Source organism: Accipiter gentilis, chromosome 12 (assembly GCF_929443795.1).
Source record: "Accipiter gentilis chromosome 12, bAccGen1.1, whole genome shotgun sequence".
Classification (NCBI taxonomy): domain Eukaryota; kingdom Metazoa; phylum Chordata; class Aves; order Accipitriformes; family Accipitridae; genus Astur; species Astur gentilis.
The window spans coordinates 26,770,255-26,792,682 of NC_064891.1; the positions used below are offsets into that span (position 1 = coordinate 26,770,255).

A 22,428-nucleotide genomic window follows, 5' to 3' on the forward strand; every position below is an offset into this window, starting at 1 on the left:
CAATGTTCTGTAACAGGCATATTCAGCTGTGCATGCCTGTCTGTATGTCTTGATTTACTCCTGCTTGTTCAGCCCTAGATCAAGAAGTAAAGAAGTCCATCAGAAATGCTCAAACCCATGCCAGGAAGCAAAATAGCTGTGCTACAACATTCAAGCACAAGGAAGCAAAGAGTTACAGAGCACCAGTCTTGTACTTCCTTACAAAAAATGAGAAGGGAGGATGAATTTAGGGCAGCATGCTATGCTACAGTTGAGAAGGCTGGCTTTAATTGTCTCTTCTTTCCCATACTTTCTACATAATCTTGAGGAAGCCAAATTGTCAAACTGTCAAAGGTGTCTAAACCCAAAGCTACACACAGCTCTCTAGAGGGACTTCAAAAATCACAAGGGACTTAAAGCTCTTGGGACTTCAGCTCCCACTTTGTCAAATAAAGATGAAATTCATCTTGCCACTACACTGCAAGGTCCTTGGGGACCACAGCAGGGGAAAGCTGTGTCTGTTCAGAGATGGCTTGTTGAGTAGTGGAAGCAGAAATGGATCTCAGATGCTTTTCATTCCAAGTGAGACCTGTTAAATCCTGCCTGAAATCACAGAGATTATCTAAAAGTCAGGACAGCTGTTTCCTCTCATTCAACGCAAAAATCTTACAGACTTATACTCTCTAACATCCACCTCACACCCCCTTATGTATGAATTCAAACATCTGGGGTACTGAGGTTACTTCTTCCCCTTTCTATTAACAGATGATACGTTCAGGCATTGGAGTGGCCAACCTCACCCTTCTCAAAGCTGGAACTGGCTGCTGTGAGGACATGGTGGAAATTCACCACTTGCACTAAAAACTGGATGAAATTATCATACAACTGGGAATCTTCTCTTTTACTGTGCTGCTGCTCCCGGCTACATGTCTCTGAAGTGCTCACCTGCATTTCTGCTCTGATGTGGTAGTTAGGGAAAGGTGCTTCCATCTATCCAGCCCAGGCTAACCGCTTCTTAAGCGTGTTCTCTGTCAGGAAGAACTGTCATCCCTCCTGCCTCCCAAGGCATGTTATCTTGTGACAGAAATACAGGGAAAAAAAGCATAGCTATAGCTGGGTTTCTCAGGGAGCCACACAATAAAAGTAAAGCTGTTAAGGCAGAAAGGCAAAACACAGATAAGAACACCAAGGACAGAACTCAGACAATTACTAACATATCCACAGCATGGCCAAAACCTGAATGTCAAAATCTGTTTTTCACTGACCTTAAATTAGAAAAAGCACCAAGAAACACAATCTGATTATCATCATAACTGTCCATTCAATTCTTCCATCATATCCTGCATTGTGAAACTACTTGAGCCTGAATTGCTTATTTATCCTCTTGTTTTACAACAGCATAACTCCACTGGTGCTGAGTTGAAGTCTGAAGTACATCTGCCTGTTAAAGATGGTTTGGATTAGGTCAAGTAATGTTTAGCCTGTACTGTATCAGCTTCTGCTTCTGTTTCTGGAAAACTTCGGCTTAGTCAACTGCATACATGCCAGAAATAAAATGAATTAAATGTACATGGGAACTCTATGTAAATACAAAATGCTCTGTGATCTCACTTATTGTATCTTCTTATGCATTCATCTTCTCAACATCCACTAGTGAAAACATAGTCTGAGTGGGGGACACACTGCAATAAATTACATCAGTGACTCTCTCTCCAGGGTAGTCTTTTCTGCCTCAGTCTCTTCTGAATCATGTGGACAAGAAGCATAATTCAGGGCTAAGAATCCAGACTGCTGTATGGAATGCAGTTGTAAAAAATGAAATGTCCTGCCCATTGCACTGTAAGCTTACTTTATTTGCACACACTGCAAGTTGAACAAGCTTTATAAAGAAAACATATCCTACAGCTGCACAGACTTAATGCTAACTGCACTAAACTTATCAGATGGCTATTTCTTCACTTAAAAAACATATATATACACACTTATTTTTATATATATATATAAAAGAAAACTACCTATAAATACAGTGGAAAAATACATTCAAAAGCTTTTATAAAACTTGGCGCAATATTATTTTGACAGTAATAATAGTATTTATGAGAGAAAGACACAGAGAGAAACACACATACCTCATGTCTAGTGCTTGTCTAAATCCTGAAAAGAAAATCTGGTCTTTGGTATTGCTAAACAGAGTTAGTTGCAAGTGTCTAAAGCATCTACAGTCCCAGCTTATGGCCTCTGCTCCGCTTTCTCTGACTGTATATGCTTACTACCGTTTTGCACAGGCTTTGCTGGCTGCAAGTTCCACAATAGTTTAAAACCAGGCAGGGAAACAAAACCAGCTAAACATGTAGTGTCTTCCTCCAAGGGCTCAACCTAACCTTCATTAAATCCAATGGAAAAATATTCTACTGCCTTTATTTGGACTCAGTGTTACACAGCATATTTCCATTGATTTGCTGTCAAAGTGATAGCCACCCAGCAGTAAAAAATAATTGTAACCATGGAACAAACCATGGACCTGTCCCCTATGGCAGTCCCTCCCTCACCCAGTTGGGATAAGTCACGACCAGCACCACGGAAGTCTAGCCAGCAGTCATGGGTAACTAAACCCTGAGCATAAATTACAAGTTGCCAGGGAGGTTTTCCATCCAGCACGTGAAATGCAGTGTGCTGTGGCAGCTTCAGTATTGAAATTTTAGACTGGACTTTGTCTCAGTGGGAGCTGAAACAAATCCTAGCAGGGGCTGCAGATGCATTGATCTCATAAGCCCAGCACGACACCCAGGAACATCTCTGTTTCTACAGCAGTTGTGGTTCACAAGAGAGAGCAACAGAATTTTTCTGTATAAACCATGAATGCACAACATCCCAATGCATTTATTATCCAATCAACATTTCAAACTAATTCCCCTGTTCTAACAATTTAAAGGACAAGTGGCAAAGCCCAGGCATATATAAACTCATAGGGGAACATGCATTGCGCTATATTCTGATTATACAAACAGCCGACCAATAAAGCTAATTGCTACAATCACAGAATCACTCAGGCTGGAAGGGAACTCTAGTCCAACCTCCTCCTCAAAGCAGGGTCAGCACTGAATTCAGACTGGGTTGCTCGATGCTCTGTCTGGTCCTGTCTTGAAAACCTGCAAGGAAGGAGACTGCGGAACTTGTCTGGGATCCTGCTTCACCACAGAAACACTTTTTTTCCTTTTGTCAGGTCAGCACCTTTTCTGTTCCAATTTATGACCCCTCTGTCCTGCGCCGCTCCATATTGGGTTTGTGTGGTGGGTTTTTTTTGGCAGCGGAGGAGGGAGCTACAGGGGCGGCTCCTGTGAGAAGCTGCCAGAAACTTCCCCAGCTCCAAGATGGACCCGCTGCTGGCCAAGGCCGACCCAAAGAGTGACGGTGGTAGCGCCTCTGGAATAACAGATTTAAGAAGGGGAACCTGCAGTGAGTAGGGGGATTGGAATGTGAGAGGAACAGCTTCGTGGTGCTTTGATGCCAGCTGGGCTGAAACCACAACAAGGGCCTGGCTCTGCCTTCTCAATAACCTCCTTGTAGGTACTGGCAGGCTGCTGTAGGTTCCCACAAACCTTCCCTCCTCTAGGCTGAACAAGCCCAAGTCCCTCAGCCTTTCCTTACAGCGCATGTGCTCCAGCCTCCTGACTATCTTAGCTGTTTGCTGGACTCCGTTGCTCAGGTTGTTTCACAGTTCTGGTTAGCAATTTGTTCACTTGTACCAAAGTAGGTGAAGACAGAGCTTGAAAATTGGGCTGCAAATCACAATTATGTTTTTATATTGTTTTTGAGAGGAGCTTGGAATTTCTTGCCTCTCTAAATCTCACTACTAGCCACTAGAAAGAAGGGAAGGCAGTCAAAAGAAAACAGAATATTTAAACTGATTTGTGAATAGAATTCCTTACAAGACTAAAAAACCCAAGTTTTTGCTCTCCTATTCTCCCCTCCTATATGAGTAAAACTCAGAATAAACATATGTTAATAAGAGGTCCGATGAAATATGATTTGAAACGATAGTTCATATCTAGTGCTACCAACTGGAACATTGAAATGGGTGGGAGTTTTAGCACTGATGTGAACAGATGTAGCATTTCAGCAAAATATCAGTGAAAACAATCTGAAAATGTATTTGAAGGAAAAAATATGATTCTAGACTTATATATTTTTTTCCTGCAAGGTAAATGCTTTTTGTCCATCTGTTTTATCTTCACACCACACAAAACCAAAACATTTTTAAAAACGGACATGGCTCTTTGAAGCAATATGGGAAATACATACCACAGTCTGCTTCTCCAGGCAGCTTCTATTATGTATACACCTTGTTTCCTACTGGATTTTCATCTTCACTGTTACACCCTGTCTCACATATTCAACCTGGTGCAAAACTAGACTGACAGAGAGGCAGTGTCCATGGTAATAACCTTTTAGCTGCAGCATAAGCTCAAATCAACCTTTCACTAGGTCCCTTTTCTACATGCTTCTGGATTAATGCAATACTGGGCATTATGGGAAAAAGTGAAACATACAGCAGACTTAAGATAAAATGAAAAATAAATGCCTATAGTGACAGCTGTTGACAAATGCCAGAGAGTTATTGGCTTCCAATACTCATCCTCTCCATTCAAAATAAAGACATATGGTAACCTTGTTAATATCAAAATATTAGCTAGTGATATTTCCAACAACAAAGCCATACATCTGATCCATAGTGTCTGAAAATGTTCATACTGTTCACACTGTGCATCAAAAAACCTTCAGGTTACATCTGCTGACTGAATGCACGCCCTTGTTGTAAGGAGATGCACACAGATTTTAGAGCATTACACAAACAAGTTCTGGCTGCTGTACTGTCTTCAATCCTTCAAGGAATGTTGTTTGTCACAAACCTTGTGTAATTTGATTTTAAACAAGAAACAAGAGAGCAGGTTTAGAACTGATGTCTGTGAGTCTCTATAAATGTCCTGGAGGAAAAAAAGTATCAGAAATCCTTGTCCCAGCCTGAAAGTTCATCTGGAGGGGTTGCCTCTTCAGGTGGATAGCTGTCAAAGTAGCTGTAATCAGTCGGTCCAGACAACTAGGACGTTAAAAACACAAACAAATGGTTGTTTCAGAAGGTAACTTTTGAAAATACTCTCCATTCATTATGCATAATTGTTTTGCTACCAGTGAAGGAATGAAAGGCTAGCATGACATGGATGACTTCTTTCAATGGATGCAATTCCTTGTTCTTTAAAAGATAAACCTCCTGTAATTAAAAATTGTACAGCAGAACAATGGCATTAGCCTCCTTATACAAAAATGTTCCCCAAATACTATCAAATCCTAGATTTCACCCAAAGCCCTATAAAGTCAGGAAGAAAACTGAGCCACACTGCATACAATTTTGATTCAAATTTGTTTAAGACCAAATCTACACTCATGGGGTAGCTACTCAAAGCAGATCTCAGAATTATTTTTTGTTTCAAACCGAGTTCAAAGTGAGTTTCAAATGCTTAACCCTCAATCTTTTTTCATTTTAGGGCAAAGAGAAATGGGCCATTTAAAACAGGAAGCTCATTCAAGCATGTGCTGCAACTCAAGAGAATACAGGGATTTGTACTCCGCACAGTAATGTGAACAGTACATCTTAATAATGTGCCCATTACCAAGGAAAATATGTTTTTTCAGTATTTGTTTCTGACCAAATATTATTTATTCTAGTAATGGTGAAAATCTAACAAAGTACACAGGCAGAATAATATTTCCATTATTTAACTGAATTTATGTGTTGCTTGCTCTATCTCTTTTTTAAATTCAATTTTCATTAAAAATGTGAGCTATAATAATTCAAATGCATCTTTGGGAAATTTTGCTCTTGCCATCAGAGAGAGCCATGCACCTTTATATTAGTAAAGCATTACAGTATTGAAAGCCAAAGCCAATACCTCTCTTTTTAAAGGTGATGTTAATTTCCTCACTTTCAGACCATCCCAGTTAAAACCACTCAACCACCTGATTAAAAAGAAATGACAGACAGACAGACAGGGAGAGACCAAGAGAGAAAAACCGATTGTTTTCTGCCATTATACTATTCTGTCATTATACTATTAACAGCTGAAAAACATGTGAACAAGGGCTATAACACATTTTCTCATGACATCCTCTGTCCATGTGACAACACAGTTGTTACAAGGAGGAAACTTGAGCACTGCCATTGACATACAAGGGACTGGTAGCAGGGGGAGCTTCAGGACCACCAGATACATTGCATCTCCTCTGTATAGAAGTGTCAAAGTGACAGGCAGGTTAATATATGCATAAGCACAGCCATGCAGAGATGTATGCATCCCCTTGGAATTCCACTCTCTTAACAGCATGAGAAGAAGCAGTGTCATGGTTTAACCCCAGCCAGCAACTAAGCACCACACAGCCTCTTGCTCAGTCCCCTTCCCTGGTGTGACAGGGGAGAGAACTGGAAGGGTAAAAGAAAGAAAACTCATGGGTTGAGATGAGAACAGTTTAACAATTGAAATCTACTACTACTACTAAACTGTAATGAAAAGGAAAATAACAAAAAGAGAGAGAAATAAAACCCAAGAAAAACAAGTGATGCAAATGAAAAACAATTGCTCACCACCAACTGACTGAAGCCCAGCCTATTCCCCAGCAGCAGCCCCCCCAGCCAGCTTTCCCCCTAGTCTATATGCTGAGCGTGATGTCCCATGGTATGGAATACCCCTTTTGGCCAGTTTGGGTCAGCTGTCCTGGCTGTGTCCTCTCCCAGCTTCTTGTGCACCCCCAGCCTCCTTGCTGACAGGGCAGCATAAGAAACTGAAAAGTCCTTGGCTTTGTGTAAACACTGCTCAGCAACAACTCTCATCCTAAGTCCAGAACACAACACTGTACCAGCTACTGGGAAGAAAATTAACTCTATCCCAGCCAAAACCAGGACAGGGAGACAAGCAGGAAAGTCAAAGCACTTCTTTTCCCAAGCACAAACTGCAGGGCTTAGAAAAAACTCAGATAAAACAAAAAAGCAGGAAATGTTTAATCCACAGAGGACTTTCTGCATTAGGAGAAAGAGGACAAAAACCTAGTATTGCTTCAGAGCTCTTAACTACCATTCTTAAAAAGCAGCTGTTTAAAGGTCGGGAGGTCTGAAAGGCAGATGCTAAACTGGCATCGATTTCTCTGAGAATTGAATGAAACTCCTGCATCAGCAACCTGTGACAAAACCAGTAAACAACAAGATGTTTCTAGATAATCATGCTGAGGATTTATGTTTATATCATTGCTTGCTGTAGTCACAAATATACTCAACAGCAACAGAGATCTCTCTTGCACAACCTGCCTGGAAGTACCTGGAGCTTTATAGGCTTACAGGACTGGTTCTAAAATATTAAAAATACTTTCAAATTAAAACCCAAATTTTCTTCTTGGCAGTCTCTTTCACTTACCTGTGCTTCTTGATGTCATTAATTCCATTCCTCAGATTGCCTAATCTTTCTGTAGGATTTTGCCTTAAAAAAAAGAGAAAAAGAATAAGGATAAGAATTAAAAAAAAAAAAAAATCCTATTTTTTTAAAAAGAGCATTTAGGGGTCCTAACTGCTTGCATTTAACCATTTCACAGGGCTGAAGCTTGCACACAACACGTGGTCTCATAAGGAGACATAATGAAGTGTTGCTCACTGCTCCTTTCTTCTGTGAGAAGCAGCAGACGGAAATCAACTGGCTGAATTTTAGTTGCACACCTCTTTTTTTTCTTGACCAGCAGGTCTGCTCATAAGTTACAAAAGGAAGCAGACCAAAATTTGAAGCTACAAAGATACTTTCAATCCTGTTGCACAAACACAGTGTATACTGTCCCTAAGTGCCATGGATGAAATCCCACTGGAGCTGGGAGTTCAAAGTCAGCAGTGTCATGAGCCACATGCCACTATGCACTAATGCTTCTGAGTTATGCTGGCCCTTTTGAAATACAATGTTTTTGCACATTTTCAAGTGGGCTTAAGTCAGTCCTTAAGTGCCCTACGCTTTCTGTAGGAGCTATATGCCTAAGCGATTTTGGAAGCATTTTTTTAAAACACTGCGCTTGATAATAACATTAAATTCTTTAGCTCTTTCCTCAGCTCGCACTTAATTTTTCCTTAAGATGTGTTTCACAAAAAATCCACAGCTACAGAGAAAGCCCAGAGCCTGCATTTGTAGATGACACCCCTGCAGACTAAGAGGTGTGACACACGCTCAGAGGCATGCATGTGTACTGAATATAATCAGAATAGACCATGCTAGGCATAACAATTTTAAATGAAGCTGTCAGGAATTCAACACTCTAGTCTGGATCTTAAATAGCTCAATCTATCTACACCCAGGCTCTGCCACAAATCGCCCCTCCTACCTGCAGAGTCTGCGGATCAAATCCTCAGGCCGCCTTGTTATTATTTTAGGAAAATCCAGCTTTTCAATGCCTTTGAGAATCAAATTATATGTCATCATTTGATCAGCCCCAGAGAATGGTGGACTAGAAAAAGAAAGCAACACTGATAAATGGAATGGCTGGCAAGAGCAGATGTGGCCACTTTTCAACAAAGCAAATATTTGAGAATAAGGAAAAAACCCCTCACCTTCCTAGTTTTACAACATTCAGCCTTTCAGTCTGTTTAAGGTATTAGAAGGGTTTGAAGCTGAGAATCTGCCTGTAGGTACCAGGGAAAACACATGATCGTATGTGTCCCTTTACACTAGCTCTGCCTCTAGCCTAGCTCAGAGAAGCTTCCATGTTGTACTACCATTGAGCATTCACAAAGAGTTGCCACGGAAGTGTGCATGGAGGCAAAGAATGAGCCCTGCTTACAGTTCACCCACCCCACTGTACCCTGTCACCCACTAAAGGGGAAAAGAACGGTCTGTTGTCAGCTGTTCCTCACAGGAAACATCATCATCAGTTAAAGGAGCTTGACACCAGCTACTTATAGCCGGTGCCTGGCCCTTTCCTTGGATGGATAAAAGAGAATTGAGAATATGTTCCACACTTTGCCCGTGGTGTTTCTGAAATCATGGAAGATAAGACATGCAGTAGGGGCAAAAAGAAGTATCATTTTGCAAGTCATTCCTGTTTACTGATGGGGAAAAACCCCAAACTGTTTATTTTAAAAATAACCTTGAAAATATTTCTAAAAGCAAGCAAACAAGGTAAGAACTTGGAGTAGGAGGCACTTACCTGCCAGTAAGGAGTTCATACACAAGGATCCCAAGGGACCAAAAATCCACACTGAAGTCATGGCCTTTACTCAGAATGACTTCAGGGGCAACATACTCAGGGGTTCCACAAAACGTCCAGGTTTTCTGCCCTGATCCGATCTTCTTTGCAAATCCAAAATCAACCTGATCAAAATCAACATATGCTGCATAATGCAGAGGTATTTTGCACTGGGAAGTCTTAAGGTCTTAATTGCTTCCTCACCTCCTGCAAAGATCTGAGAGTTGCCAGTTTACAGCTAAAACAATTACACAGTGTTGTCGTGAAGGAGGAAGAAGTAATTCCACTGGATTACTGAATGTTATAGAACAGATTCATTTATTCTCATGAGTAATTTCCAACCAAAATTATTTTCCTTTTGGATAGAACAACACATGCTTTCCTTGAGGACACAAGATTTACAGCCCATGGAAAATGGTGGGTTGCTCACTGTCCTCAGAGTGGATATTTCAAGCTCTTTGAAGTGCTCTTTGCACTTTTCATGGTCATAGTCAAGTACGGCAGGAGCTGTTCACTGTGTTCCCTCTCTACAGAGATAATGTAGAACCTATGATTGCCTGAGGCTGGACAGGCACCTGGGAAAGTGGTTCCTGCCTTTATGTTAAGAGTGGGGGCTGTGAGAAATTATTTTTGCTGTTTATGCTGTGGCAAGAGCTCTCAGAGGCTGCAAATCCCCAGTTTGTCTGTGGCTTGCAACGCCTTTGTTTCTCACTGTGCAATGAGTAACCTGCCCTCTTTTCTACTGAAGCGTGAGGTTAATTAACTCCAGGACCCTGGTACTATAATTACATGCTGTCTATTTTTATCCCCCCTCCCAAGGAAACAGTATACAGGCACAAAAGGATAACATTACAAAAGGATTACAACTTACCAGTTTTATATATCCTTCAGCATCCAAAATTAAATTTTCTGGCTTCAGGTCTCTGTAGATAATTCCTGTGTGATGTAGATAGTCAAAAGCCTCTGTCACACACCCAACACAGAACTTCGTAGTGGCTTCATCAAAGCTGCCTCTGGAACAAAAATAATCGCTATCATTGCAGACAATTAACTTCTAAAAATGCCTTGCTCGTTAACCAGTTAACAACTTTTTTGCACTGACAGCCAGTATGTCACTCATGTGGTTGAAAATTGAACCAAATGTCTTTTCATCTGACAGCCCTTGAATAGAGATCCTCCTCAGCAGACATATGGGGCTGACTGTTGATTTTAAAGGACAAGGTTCCACTTTTGTTTGCTGTTACCTGTCTCTCAGCAAGCTCCACAATTCCCCTCCAAGGCAAGCTTCCAGTAGCATGTATACATACTTATTATCTTTGAATGTGCGATATAGTCTGTGGAGACAAATGGCAGCAATTTAGGAAAAGCAAAATAAAATGCAAGACTTGCAATGTTTTTTTCTCCATAACTCATGTATGCCAAACCTCATTCTTAATAATGCTGTCCAGTGGGTCAACTGGGGGTCAGCTTTCAAGGAAACCTTGTTGTCAACTTACTTTACAATGAATGGAGAACATATCTGCTCGAGGATTTTCTTCTCAGAATAGATATGTTCTTGTTGTTTGGTGTCCACTATGTGTTTCTTCTTTATACACTTCATAGCAAAAGCCATGTTCTCATTTTTCACTTTAACCTGTGAATAAAAATGATGAGTCCACGTGAGGCAAAGAAAGAATGTTTTACCAATCTCTTCTCAATAGGTACACAGATATCCATCTTGTTCAACACAGCACAGGACTGAAATTGATAACTGTAATGAGGGACAAATTCCAGATTTTCTGCAGAACTGTTCTGTATGATTTTAAGTCAAGCATCAGATCTCTTTAGTGTCCCTTCATTTCTTTTCTTGTAAAATGAAAAGAAATGTTCACTGTGTTAATTTTATGTATACAAAATAGCAGCAGTTTGGATAGGTACTATATTGTACAATGAATTCATACCACAACAGGTCCTAATTTCAATTTAAGATTTCTAAACACTAGCATAATACAAAAGAAGAAAAAGCAGAGGCAGTTTATGAAGAATGATTACAAATGATTTTGCATTACACTGAAATATTATCCAATATGCAATAAAAGATGGAAGTTAAAACAGGACTTCCAGGAAACTAAGGAAGCAGCTATCAGTGTTCTACAGCTGGCTGAGAATTCAGTTTTTAGGTTATTATTCAGGTGATGCTCTAGAATTTCCAAACTGGCAGTCAACCAGTATGGAAATTTGTTTTGTGAAGCATGAATGGGAACAAAACAATTGATGGTCTAACTACTGTAAAGGATTACCGACTTCACTAAAATCACATAGTCTCCTTTAATTTACCATTATCTTCAGCAGCCTGCACAAGAAGCGTTCACATTTTTTCCAGATGTTTGCTACCCAGACAGAGGAGAGTGGAATTTAAGACTTTAGTCTAATGAGGCTCTTCACATCCCAGAAACACAGCTGTTCATGCTACTGAATGTGACTCAAAAGAGCCATTACAAATTGTTGGAAATTTCGAAGTCAGAGCTAGATCACACTGGTTACAGTTGCTGTGGGGCATGCTGAAGCAATTCTAACAACACAGACTATGTGACGGTGGAGATTACGTCAGGTCCAGGCAGAATCTTGGGAAAAGGCCTGCAATTCAGGAACACAATGCAGGTAGGCACATCTGTAAACTCCACATGCACAGACTGATGAATACATGTCTAGTGACCAGGAAGATGCTTTTAACAGCAGGAGATGGAGGCACACAGGAATGGATTTTTTTCTTTGAACACCAAAGTCCTGAAAATATTTTTTAGCTATGTATTGTGGCACAAGCAAGCAGAATATTAAAATCCTTCACATTTTTCAGTGGTTAAATTAATCATCTAAGACAGAGAACTACTTGAATATGTTTAAAACAAACTCTTACAAGCTCAACCCTTCCGAACCCACCAACACCCAGAGTTGTGACAACTTCTAAATTCTGGAATGGGGAAGGAGGGAACTGGGCTACTTTTTCCTTCAGCTCTATCATCTCCAAAGACACCTCTTTGGTTAACTGTCCACAGAAGGATCTTCCTCTGCATTAAGAAAATTAACACAGGTTAGTGCTTTCCTTGCCAGCAACCTGTATCACAGTACTCTAATACTCCTATAAAAAAATAAAAGAAAAGCCATCTTATTTCCTAACAGAATCTTAATTTTATTTTATGCAGAAGCAATTTCTTTCTGGACATCCTATGGAAGTAAATTAGAAGCGAAATGCTACTGAAGTTCACCGAGTACAATCAAACAGTATTTTATCAAGAGCTGATCCATCTTGAGGTTCCTAATTATGCAGTCAGCTGCAAAACTTTGGGCACTCCAAGTTGGAGAACCAATTCCTGAAGGACTGTGTACCAGTTCTAGTAGAATGATCAGAAATAAAAACGCAGCTGTATTTCTAAACAAAGACAGACATACTCTGCTAATCTTCCACTAGTGCTCGGACTGAAATCAGAGGCAGATAAACTAAAAGTATGGTCTAAAAGCTAAAAGCAAACTCTTTAATAACACCACTGCTACACTGAAACATTAGAAATAAACTGTTTCTTTTATGTCTACTTATTTCTCTTTGAAATGGCAATTTGGCTTTTGTACAGTAACACAGTTTCATTAACTCAATCTGGAGTCAAATCATTTACCATCAGAATGCAAAAAATTATTTGAGCACACTTTCACTTCTTTTCTGTACTCAGTTTTCTTGGGATAGAGTGAATTCTTGGTTGGAAGTCAAAATACTGAGGTTCTATATAATTTCTGTTTCAGAAAAAAAATCCTGGACTCCATAAACATATCTGGCCAGTTTTATTACAGTGATTGCTATCATTTCTAGGGTCCCACCTCCATCAACTACCATCCATGATTTTACTTACATATCTATCACTCTTTTTTATGATTACCTACTAAAGATGTGCCTAAGAAATGATCTGACTTACTTTGCATGTCGTTTTTCATCAGCCTGGGCCAGCTTAGCCACATAACCTTCAAGGTAAGTTTGGAGCTCCTCGTAAGTTCCAACAATTTGATTAAATGTCCTAAAACCATGAATGAAACAGTATAAACATAGAGTGGAAAGAGAAATAAAACAGTATCTGTGCTGCTGCACCAAGGCTTTACATTGCCTCTAAGTCATGACCCAGACTGAGCTTTACACTATAACTTTGACAGTAAAAATTTTAAGAGCTTTGAAGAGGTGGTAGCCAGCTGAAGTACCAAACTTGTTTTGCCAGAGGGTAGGGGGACAGAGTGCCTGACCTCCTCAGGTCATTCCATGTTATGTTTAAGTAATTTGGAGCAGGCTGGGTGTACTTTGCTGCCTACATACACTATGGTTATTAAGTGTGGTTCCACCATCCCTACCACAAGAACCAGGCTGGCATGAGTCCAGGCTATCAGTCCTTCTGTCCCAATGGATAGAGCTCTTGGTGCGCAGTGCCAAAGTGCTTGATATCACCTCTCTTACTTCAGAGGTGAGTAACAGCACTGTGGGAAGAATAGACTTAGAATAGACTATTTCAGTTGGAAGGGACCTACAGCAATCATTTAGTCCAACTGCCTGACCAGTTCAGGGCTGACCAAGTTGGAGTATGTCATTAAGGGCGTTGTCCAAATGCCTCTTAAAACACTGACAGGCTTGAGACATTGACCACCTCTCTAGGAAGCCTGCTCCAGTGTTTGACCACCCTCTCGGTAAAAAAGTGCTTCCTAAAGTCCAGTCTAAAGCTCCCCTGGTGCAGCTTTGAACCATTCCCATGCATCCTGTCACTGGATATCAGGGAGATAGATATCTGCACCACCCTCTCCACTTCCCCTCCCCAGGAAGCTGTAGAGAGCAATGAAGTTGCCCCTCAGCCTCCTTTTCTCCAAACTATGCAAGACCAGAGTCCTTAGCTGCTTCTCATAGGACATTCCTTCCAGCCCTTCCACCAGCTTTGCTGCCCTCCTATAGACACACTCAAGTACCTTAACTTCCTTCTTAAATTGTGGGGCCCAGAACTGCACACAGTATTCAAGGTGACACCGCACGAATGCTGAATACAGTGGGATAATCACCTCTTTTGACTGACCGGTGTTTGGTGCACCCCAGGAGGTGGTTTGCCCTCTTGGCTGACAGGGCACACTGTTGACTCATATGGAGCCTGCTGTCAGCCAGCACCCCCAGATGCCTTTCTCCAGAGCTGCTCTCCAACCGCTCCTCTACCAATTTATACTCCATCCTAGGTGCAGAATCCGGCACTTGGACTCTTAAATTTCATCCCATTAATCATTGCCCAATGCTCCAGTCAATCTAGATCCCTCTGCAAGGCATCTTGTCCCTCAAGAGAGTCAAAGCACCTCCCAGTTTGGGATCATCAGCAAACTTGCTAATGGTGCATTCAACTCCTGCATCCAGATCACGGACAAAAATATGGACCAGAACTGGCCCTAGAACTGAACCCTGAAGAACACCACTGGCGACCGGTTGCCAGCCAGATGTAGCCCCATTCACTACAACCCTTTGAGCTCTGCCCTTCAGCCAGTTCTTCACTCAGTGCACTGCGTACCTGCTCATCTCACAGCTGGACAACTTGTCCAGAAGGATGCTGTGAGGGACAGTATCAAAAGCCTTACTAAAATCCAGAAAAACTACATCCACCACCTTCCCTTCATCCACTAGGCAAGTGACCTTATCACAGAAGGATATCAAACTGGTTAAACAGGACTTTCCCTTTGTGAATGCATGTTGACTGTGCCCGACGATTGCATTGTTCTTTAAATGCCTTTCAATTGTACCCAGTATGATCATCTCCATAATTCCTGCAGGAACTGAGGTTAGACTAACAGGTCTGTAGTCCCCTGGGTCTTTCCTCACGCCCTTCTTGTAAACTGGAATAACTTGGGCTAGCTTCCAGTCAGCAGGGACCTCCCCAGACTCCCAAGACCTTCCGTAGACGATTGAGAGGGGTCCTGCCGTAACATCCGCTAGCTCCTTCAGTACTCTGGGAGGAATCCCACCAGGCCGCAGGGACTTGGGAACATTCAGCTGATACAGCTGGTCCCTTACAATTTCAGTGCCCACAAATGGAAAGTCACTGTTCCCACACTCGTGGTCCTCCAACTCAGGGGACTGAGCAGCCCAGGGTCTATCTGTATTACTGAAGACTGAGGCAAAAAAAGCATTGAATGCCTCCACTTTTTCTTCATCCCTATTTGTCAGGTGACCATCTTCAACAAGTATCAGTCCAATGTTTTCTTTAGACCTCCTCTTGCTATTAATGTACTTAAAAAAGCCCTTCTTGTTATCTGACACAACACTGGCCAGTTTCAACTCTAATTGAGCTTTGGCCATTCCTGTCTTCTCCCTGCATATAAGAACCCCAGCTCTGTCATCTTCCTGCGAAGCCTGACCTTGCTTCCAGAGATCATACAATTTCTTTTTCCTCTTGAGCACCACGAGGAGTTCCCTGTTCAGCCAAGCTGGTCTTCTGGCCGGCTTGCTTCACTTACGACACAGTGGGATCGCCTGCTCCTGTGCTTCTAAATGATTGTTCCTTAAAGACTGACCAGCACTCATGGAGTCCTAAGCCCTCCAAAGCAGATTCCCAGGGAACTGTGCTAAATAGCTCCCTGAATAGCTTAAAGTTTGCTTTCTTGAAATCCAGCATAGCAACTCTGCTGTCTTTTTTTGTCATTGCACCAAAAATTTTAAACTCAACCGTTTCATGGTCACTGTGGCCAAGACAGCCACCTACCATCGCATCCCCCACAAGTCCTTCTATTCACAAATAGCAAGTCTAGGAGGGCATCTTTCCTAGTTGCCTCACTGAGTACCTGCGACAAGAAGTTTTCTGTCTCTTACAAACTTCAAGAACTTCCAAGACCTGCTTGTCACAGCAGTGTGATATTTACAGCTGATGTCTGGGAAGTTGAAATATCCCATAGGGATAAGGGCTACTGATCCAGAAATTTCTCCTAATTGCCTATAGAGTAATTCATCAGTGCTTACATCCTGGCTGGGTGATTGGTAGTAGACACCCACTACAACATCTCCTTTGTTTTCCATCCCCCTAATCCTCACCCAGAGACTCTCAACCCCATCATCACTAACTGTAAGGGCTGTACAATCAAAATTCTCCCTTACATACTGTGTGACACCTCCACCTCGCCCACCCTGCCTATCCCTCCTGACCAGCCTGTAGCCCTCCATCCCAGCACTCCAACTGTGGGACTCATTCCACCAAGTCTCACTAATACCTATGATATCATAGCTCTGGGAGCTGATCAACACTTTCAGTTCATCCTGTTTGTTTCTCATACTGCATGCATTGGTGTACAAGCATATCAGATACGCTCCTGAGCCCTCTGTGCTCCCAGAACCAGTGTAAATGTTCCCACTAGCATTGCCACCCTCTGGTGGTGCCATGCCAACATTTGGTTTACCTACTGCAATCCTGTTGGTATCCCCTTCCCCTAGAACACACCAGCTTTGGCATGTTTCTCTGCAATCTATTTGAACAAGCTAAAGAAGAGAAGAAGAAAATGCATTCACAGCCCAAGATGCCATTACCTGGGTTGGGGTAGAATCTTAGCCCTCAGTGGGAGCCCTTTTGGGATTCAACAAGGAAAAGGATGGTGGCTGTCTGCATTCCAAGTAAGCATCCTTACAACTAGCCTTGAGGAATGCGGGTTTGCTGTTTCACTTTCCACTGGGAGCTTCCTTTCTTTTACCTTCCATCTGTTCCATTCTTTTCTACTTTAGGAAGTGCAAAATTGGCCGCTACTCGACAAAGCCATGAATTTGGCTGCATGTCCCCCTTGACAAAAAGACATCCTGAAACCAGGGACACGCAGGGGCTTTTGTTGTTCCCTGAGCCAATGAAGAGCACTTAACAAATATGAAACATCACCACCACAAGGAGAGAAAGAGAAGAATAACTCTGAACTACTCTCAAGCTTCTCTGCTCCTGCAGCTTCTGTCAGTCTCTCTTCATTAAGGCTTTGTCTAAAGCATAGCCACAGCTCAGTATTCCAAAAGTGTAACCACTTGTTCAGTATTCACTTAAAAAACATTGTGATAGTGCCTACAGTGAAGTCACATCTTATTGTTAACCTACTGAAGAAGGATGCAAGTAACTGTAGCATGATACTTACTCTCTATCTATAACGAGGCACTCCACATTGTGTTCATCTGCAATAACGTTTGCTGATCTGACATCATCCCTAAGAATTGAAACAGATTAGAAGAATTCAGAAGCATATAAAAATCCTCAAAGTACCTCACACTGTACTTATGGAGGGTTACAGCTGTTACAGGAGAAACTCCTTGAAGACCTCTGTAGTGTGTATCTGGATTAATATTGCTGAACCAAATACACAATTATAACATTTTACTAGTGATTATTATTGTCTAGCACAGTTTCAGTAGGGTTTGGATCATGACATCCTTTAGCAACCTTCCAAGAAATTAGGATGCAATGTCATTAGCATTACATCAGAATTTACTACTCATTTCCAAAATAGTCCTCAGATATAAAACATTCCAGAGACCAATCCCTACTCAGTCACCCACATAAAAATGTGCTACATGAACTATTTAGCTCATAGGTCATATCTTCTCTGCACTCCTTTTCTCTGTTTCTTACTATCATGGGCACCAGCACAGAAACAACAGCTCAGTCCAATAATGATGGAATTTATCCATGCTAGGAGTCATAAAGAGCCTGGCACAAGTTTTCATCACAGCTTTTACTGAAATATAAACAATTAAGCAACAATGCAGAGAGGGCCAACATTTGACTTTTTCAGGGAAAACCAATGGTAGATGACAGTGTATACTTTCAAGTCCTCTCTGCAAAAACCAAAACATTATGACAAATTCAGCTACTGCCTTCATCTGTTGACTTTACAATCAAAACAAAGATTATATTCAAAACAGCCATGAGTTGTATAATCTGACATATAGTGATAGGCCCATTGAAATACTATGCATTGTGAATCCGACAACGTGAACTAACCTAATGAGAGCCTTTTCTCCAAAGTAATCTCCTTTATGTAGATTTTTAATTAGCTGAGGCTGCAAGTGCTCTGCAGAACTCTGGGTAACTATCACCTAGAAAGTACAGGAACAAAAATTTAGCAAAGTAAGTTTCAAAGTATTGCGTGGTTTTCCCTTCTTTTCTGTTTATTTCATAAATGTCTTAAACTCAGTAATGCTCCATAAAGAGTTACAAATTCATAAAATTACTCCCTCTTCTCAAAAATTAAACCATCAAACATTCCCTGACACCTCTCTGTTTTTTTCTGAGAGATGGAAAAATGAATATATTCATTACTGCCCACCCCACAATTTTCTCCTTGTACCTTTTAAAACAAAGCAAAACAAATTGCAGTTTAATGAAAAACTGAAAAATACTTCAGTTCCCACAGTGGGCAGCCATCATATGAGCTTTTTGTCTTCTCAGCTAAACAGACAGCCTCCAGAAACCTTAACTAACATTTCCCCGCTCATGATACTCCGCTTCCATAGTAGCACGCATTCTGCTGATACCCACACCCATTAGCAAAAAACAAACCAGAATATCTCCAGACACAGACATGTTTCGGAAACTTGAAACCCCTACTGGAGGTTTATTGATTAAAATTCTCCTGATTTGATTCTTTAAAGTCCTGTGTCAGCCTCCAATGTAACAGCTGATGGATAAGTGCTGTTGCTTTACTCCTCTGGGACTAACAAATGAGAGGAATAGACCCTGTGTCACCTAGAAGGCCATTCTCCATTAAACCCAGGATTCCATTATTTCTTAGCTATTTCACAAGTCTATGTTTTGCCCATCAGACATTGAAACATCCAGGAGAAGACATAGGATCAAATCTCATTTACAAAAATTTGACTTTACATCTCTGCTACAGTGTCAAGAGACTTCAGGACATACTTTAATTACATTATAATTAGAACAGTATAACATGGGTTCATTGCAAATGAAAATTAGGCTCCTTGAATCTCTGAAATGCTGCTCCAGGCTTTTATCACAGTACTGTGAACTTAACAGCATCCTAAAAATCTCTGCACAGATTTTACTGAAGACCATACCCCTCAAGGTAGCTTTTGAAATACAGGTATTTGTGTATGTTACTTTATAAGTTAGGTTTATTATACCTTACCTTTCCTTTTGCTATAATAAAGAAGGTATTTCCTTCTTCTCCTTCCCGAATAATATAATCTCCCTTGTCATAGTACTCCTGTTGGGGGGGGGGAGGGAGGGAGAGAGACAATACTGTCCAATATGTCATTAGCCTCTTTGAAAATTCTGATTATTATGCAGTGTTCTTAATATATCTGGATGTTCCATTGATGTTTAACTTCCTAACTCCTGCATATGTTGCATCCCATAATAATATGCAAGCATTCCACTATGTAATGTATGGTGGCCAATCTGTAACTTATCTTAATGCAGCAGCACGTTATTTGTTTAAAAAAATATTAACTGGTATCATCCTTATGAAGCAGGGGAAAACAAGGAAAAAAGGTATCAAGAGCTCTTAAAAGAGTTCTAAATTAAAATCCCATTTCCAAAAGTAATTTTGGGCTTGACACCTCAGTGGGAATGCCTAAATCATCTATTGCAAGCTACCAAAGCACCAACTTTTCTGTCTCTACTAGGGAAACCTGCCTTATTAAGTAATTGTTTAACTTTCAATCAAGCATTTTTTCCATGTTAACTTTCAGCTTTGTGATCTGTTCCTCAAAACCAACCACCTCATTTTTTCTCCTCTGATTGTTTCCTAAAAGTTCTCCCTTACCAGGACCCCCCCCCCCCAAAAAAAAAAAAAAGAAAAAAAAAAAGTCACTGCTTAGGATACTGCTGTGCTAAGGCCATTTGCCATTTCACATAATTAACACCATGATCTCCTCATCTTCTTGCGCTCTGGCCATGCATCACTATCTGCCTCCGTTGGCTTGTTGGGTCTGAGGCTCTTAGTTTTCCGAGGAACTTTTGTTCTCCACCTGCAGAACTGTCCCAAAACTGGGGTTCCTACACACTTTGCCTATACAAAAAGCATTGATAGTTACAACTGCTCTTGGAAAACACCACAGCTATGATCATGTATCAAGCCTTTAAGCTCCAAAGGCTGCTGGCATATGCCGCCCTAAGACACACAGATATCTGACTGGTTTCACGTGTTGGCAGTCCTAAGGCCTTTTTCCCCTTATATTTTGCAGTGTATGTGATCCAAGGCATATGAAAGTATTACATATCCACGTTGCAAACTGGTGAAGCATGATTACCAAAAAAGAGTTAGAGACCCAGTTAGCAACTTTGTGCTTAATTTTAATAAAGGCTAGATTATAGATCCTCTTACCTACTTGCTTGACTCCTTCAATGCCAAAGATATAACTTACTTTTAGGCCACTACATGTTATTATTTGCTGCCAACCTGGAATTCCACTCTGACCACTCCAAAACGACTGTCATATTAAAAAAAAGCTTCATTGTTTTTTGGTTTTGTTTTTACTTATTTATTCTTCTTTGTATTTTGAAAGCTTACGAAATACTCTTCAGAAAAACTTAACAGTATCTTACCACCTCCAAGCAGTCCGTGATCTTGGTTAATTTATCTTCAGGTAAGTTTTTCAACAGGGACACACTTCCAGAAAACAGAAATACAAAACAAAAAAAACCCCAAAAGTCATTAGTAACACTTTTTTCATGATCACTTCTCACCTATACAATTTGTACAACCACATTTTATAACTAGCTAAACCGGTGGTACATCGTATACAACTAAATCCTAATTTGGAAGGTTCAAGCATTCTCATCTTGTTTTTTAGATGAACAGAACTCGCACAACTTACAACTTAGAAACACGGCAAACATTAGTCAGTTTGTAAATCAACTTTGTATTTTGGTAGGGGAAAAAACTCCAGTGGGCACATGAACTAATTTCAAAATTCAGTCATACAAACCCCATTAATTGCAAAACCAAGACATTATAGTAATCTAATAATATATTTTCAGATGTACTGCAGAGACTGCAAAATCAGACAAAGGTAACAACTTCAGTACTACTTGGACAACTATTAAAACAGAATCGAGCTACAGTGATGACTTAGTGAACTTGCTAGTAAGAATGAAAAAACTTCCCATCCTCAGCACTCGGACTTGTAAAAGTTAGGAAATCATAGCGCTCTCTAGCTACTCAGGCTCAGCAAAGAAGTATTTATAGAAATCAAAGATCAAGACTGATGCAAAAAATACACAAGACGTTTTATACATGGCCATCCTTGATTTGAAGCCATAACAGAATAGTCATTCTTTGTTAAATAAAGAAAATATGAAACCAGCTAATTATGGTTTGGCTCCTCTAATTTGACCTTCTTACTAATGAAAAGCACTGTACAACTCCCAGTGTTCCTGCAGGAGAGAGAATTGTTCTACTCTCTGCAGATTTCCTAGTAATTTATGTTGGAATTAGTTCATAAATTGAGAGACATACAGTTCTCATATTCAAGTCTCCAAGGGATGAGGAATATTCTTTAATCTACTCCAGCAGCAAATTAACTTCTAGTTGGAGGACTTATTTAACTCCATTTATTTAATGTATTGTTTTAACTTCTAGCCGTGCAACCTTCCTATACATTTGTTCCATTGCTTAAAATCATGCAAGCACCTATGGCTGTTTCCTAATGTAATACAAAAGAAAAACAATCAAAATGAGCAAAATGATTTTGTGAATCCTAAAAAAATCAAGAGAGGTAAATATTCAGGTTTTTGAGGCCCTTTGCATTAAGAGCGCCTCTTTCTCTCTCTAAGACAGGCGCAGTGCTGTTGTGCACCTTAGGAAGTAACCTAAACCAGTATTAGAAATAGAAATGCATTATATTTACCTTCTAAGGAAGTTTCTGTATTGCTCTTGTCTTGTTTGTGCTGTCACTCTCATGATATTTTGAAACACTTCTCTGTCCAATGCCCATGTTTTGACATTGGTGATTGCTTTAAGAGAACAAAAACCAACAACAAAATCAATGTTTCCGAATGATTTGATGGAAGACATTACAGTATCAGGTCATGGTAGAAGACAAGACTAGCTCTTTCAAAATGCCAAAGGCCAAATTTAAAAATATTCAGCACCTACTGCTATCAGGGTTTTAAAAGAATTCAGCTCCCACTTAAACAATGCTCACTACAGTAAGGCATA

At 40.6% G+C, this 22,428-nt stretch overlaps 1 protein-coding gene across 2 annotated transcripts in view; it reads right to left on the bottom strand.

The window, feature by feature from the left end:
• Positions 1-4,865: 4,865 nt before the first annotated feature.
• Positions 4,866-22,428, bottom strand: part of PRKG2 (protein kinase cGMP-dependent 2) — a 36,392-nt gene continuing 18,829 nt past the window's right edge. Inside the window, exons 5-19 of one of the 2 annotated variants that reach the window (XM_049815254.1) lie at positions 22,118-22,223; positions 20,814-20,877; positions 19,393-19,470; positions 18,246-18,340; positions 17,383-17,451; positions 13,188-13,286; positions 12,140-12,290; positions 10,740-10,876; positions 10,488-10,577; positions 10,115-10,256; positions 9,205-9,368; positions 8,383-8,505; positions 7,440-7,502; positions 5,928-5,994; positions 4,866-5,077 (exon numbers count right to left, since the gene is read on the bottom strand). In XM_049815254.1, the coding sequence (XP_049671211.1) occupies positions 4,982-5,077; positions 5,928-5,994; positions 7,440-7,502; positions 8,383-8,505; positions 9,205-9,368; positions 10,115-10,256; positions 10,488-10,577; positions 10,740-10,876; positions 12,140-12,290; positions 13,188-13,286; positions 17,383-17,451; positions 18,246-18,340; positions 19,393-19,470; positions 20,814-20,877; positions 22,118-22,223 (1,544 nt within the window). In that variant the 3' untranslated portion in view covers positions 4,866-4,981. The remainder of the gene's footprint in view (positions 5,078-5,927; positions 5,995-7,439; positions 7,503-8,382; positions 8,506-9,204; positions 9,369-10,114; positions 10,257-10,487; positions 10,578-10,739; positions 10,877-12,139; positions 12,291-13,187; positions 13,287-17,382; positions 17,452-18,245; positions 18,341-19,392; positions 19,471-20,813; positions 20,878-22,117; positions 22,224-22,428) is intronic. The other variant, XM_049815255.1, reaches the window with a different exon arrangement.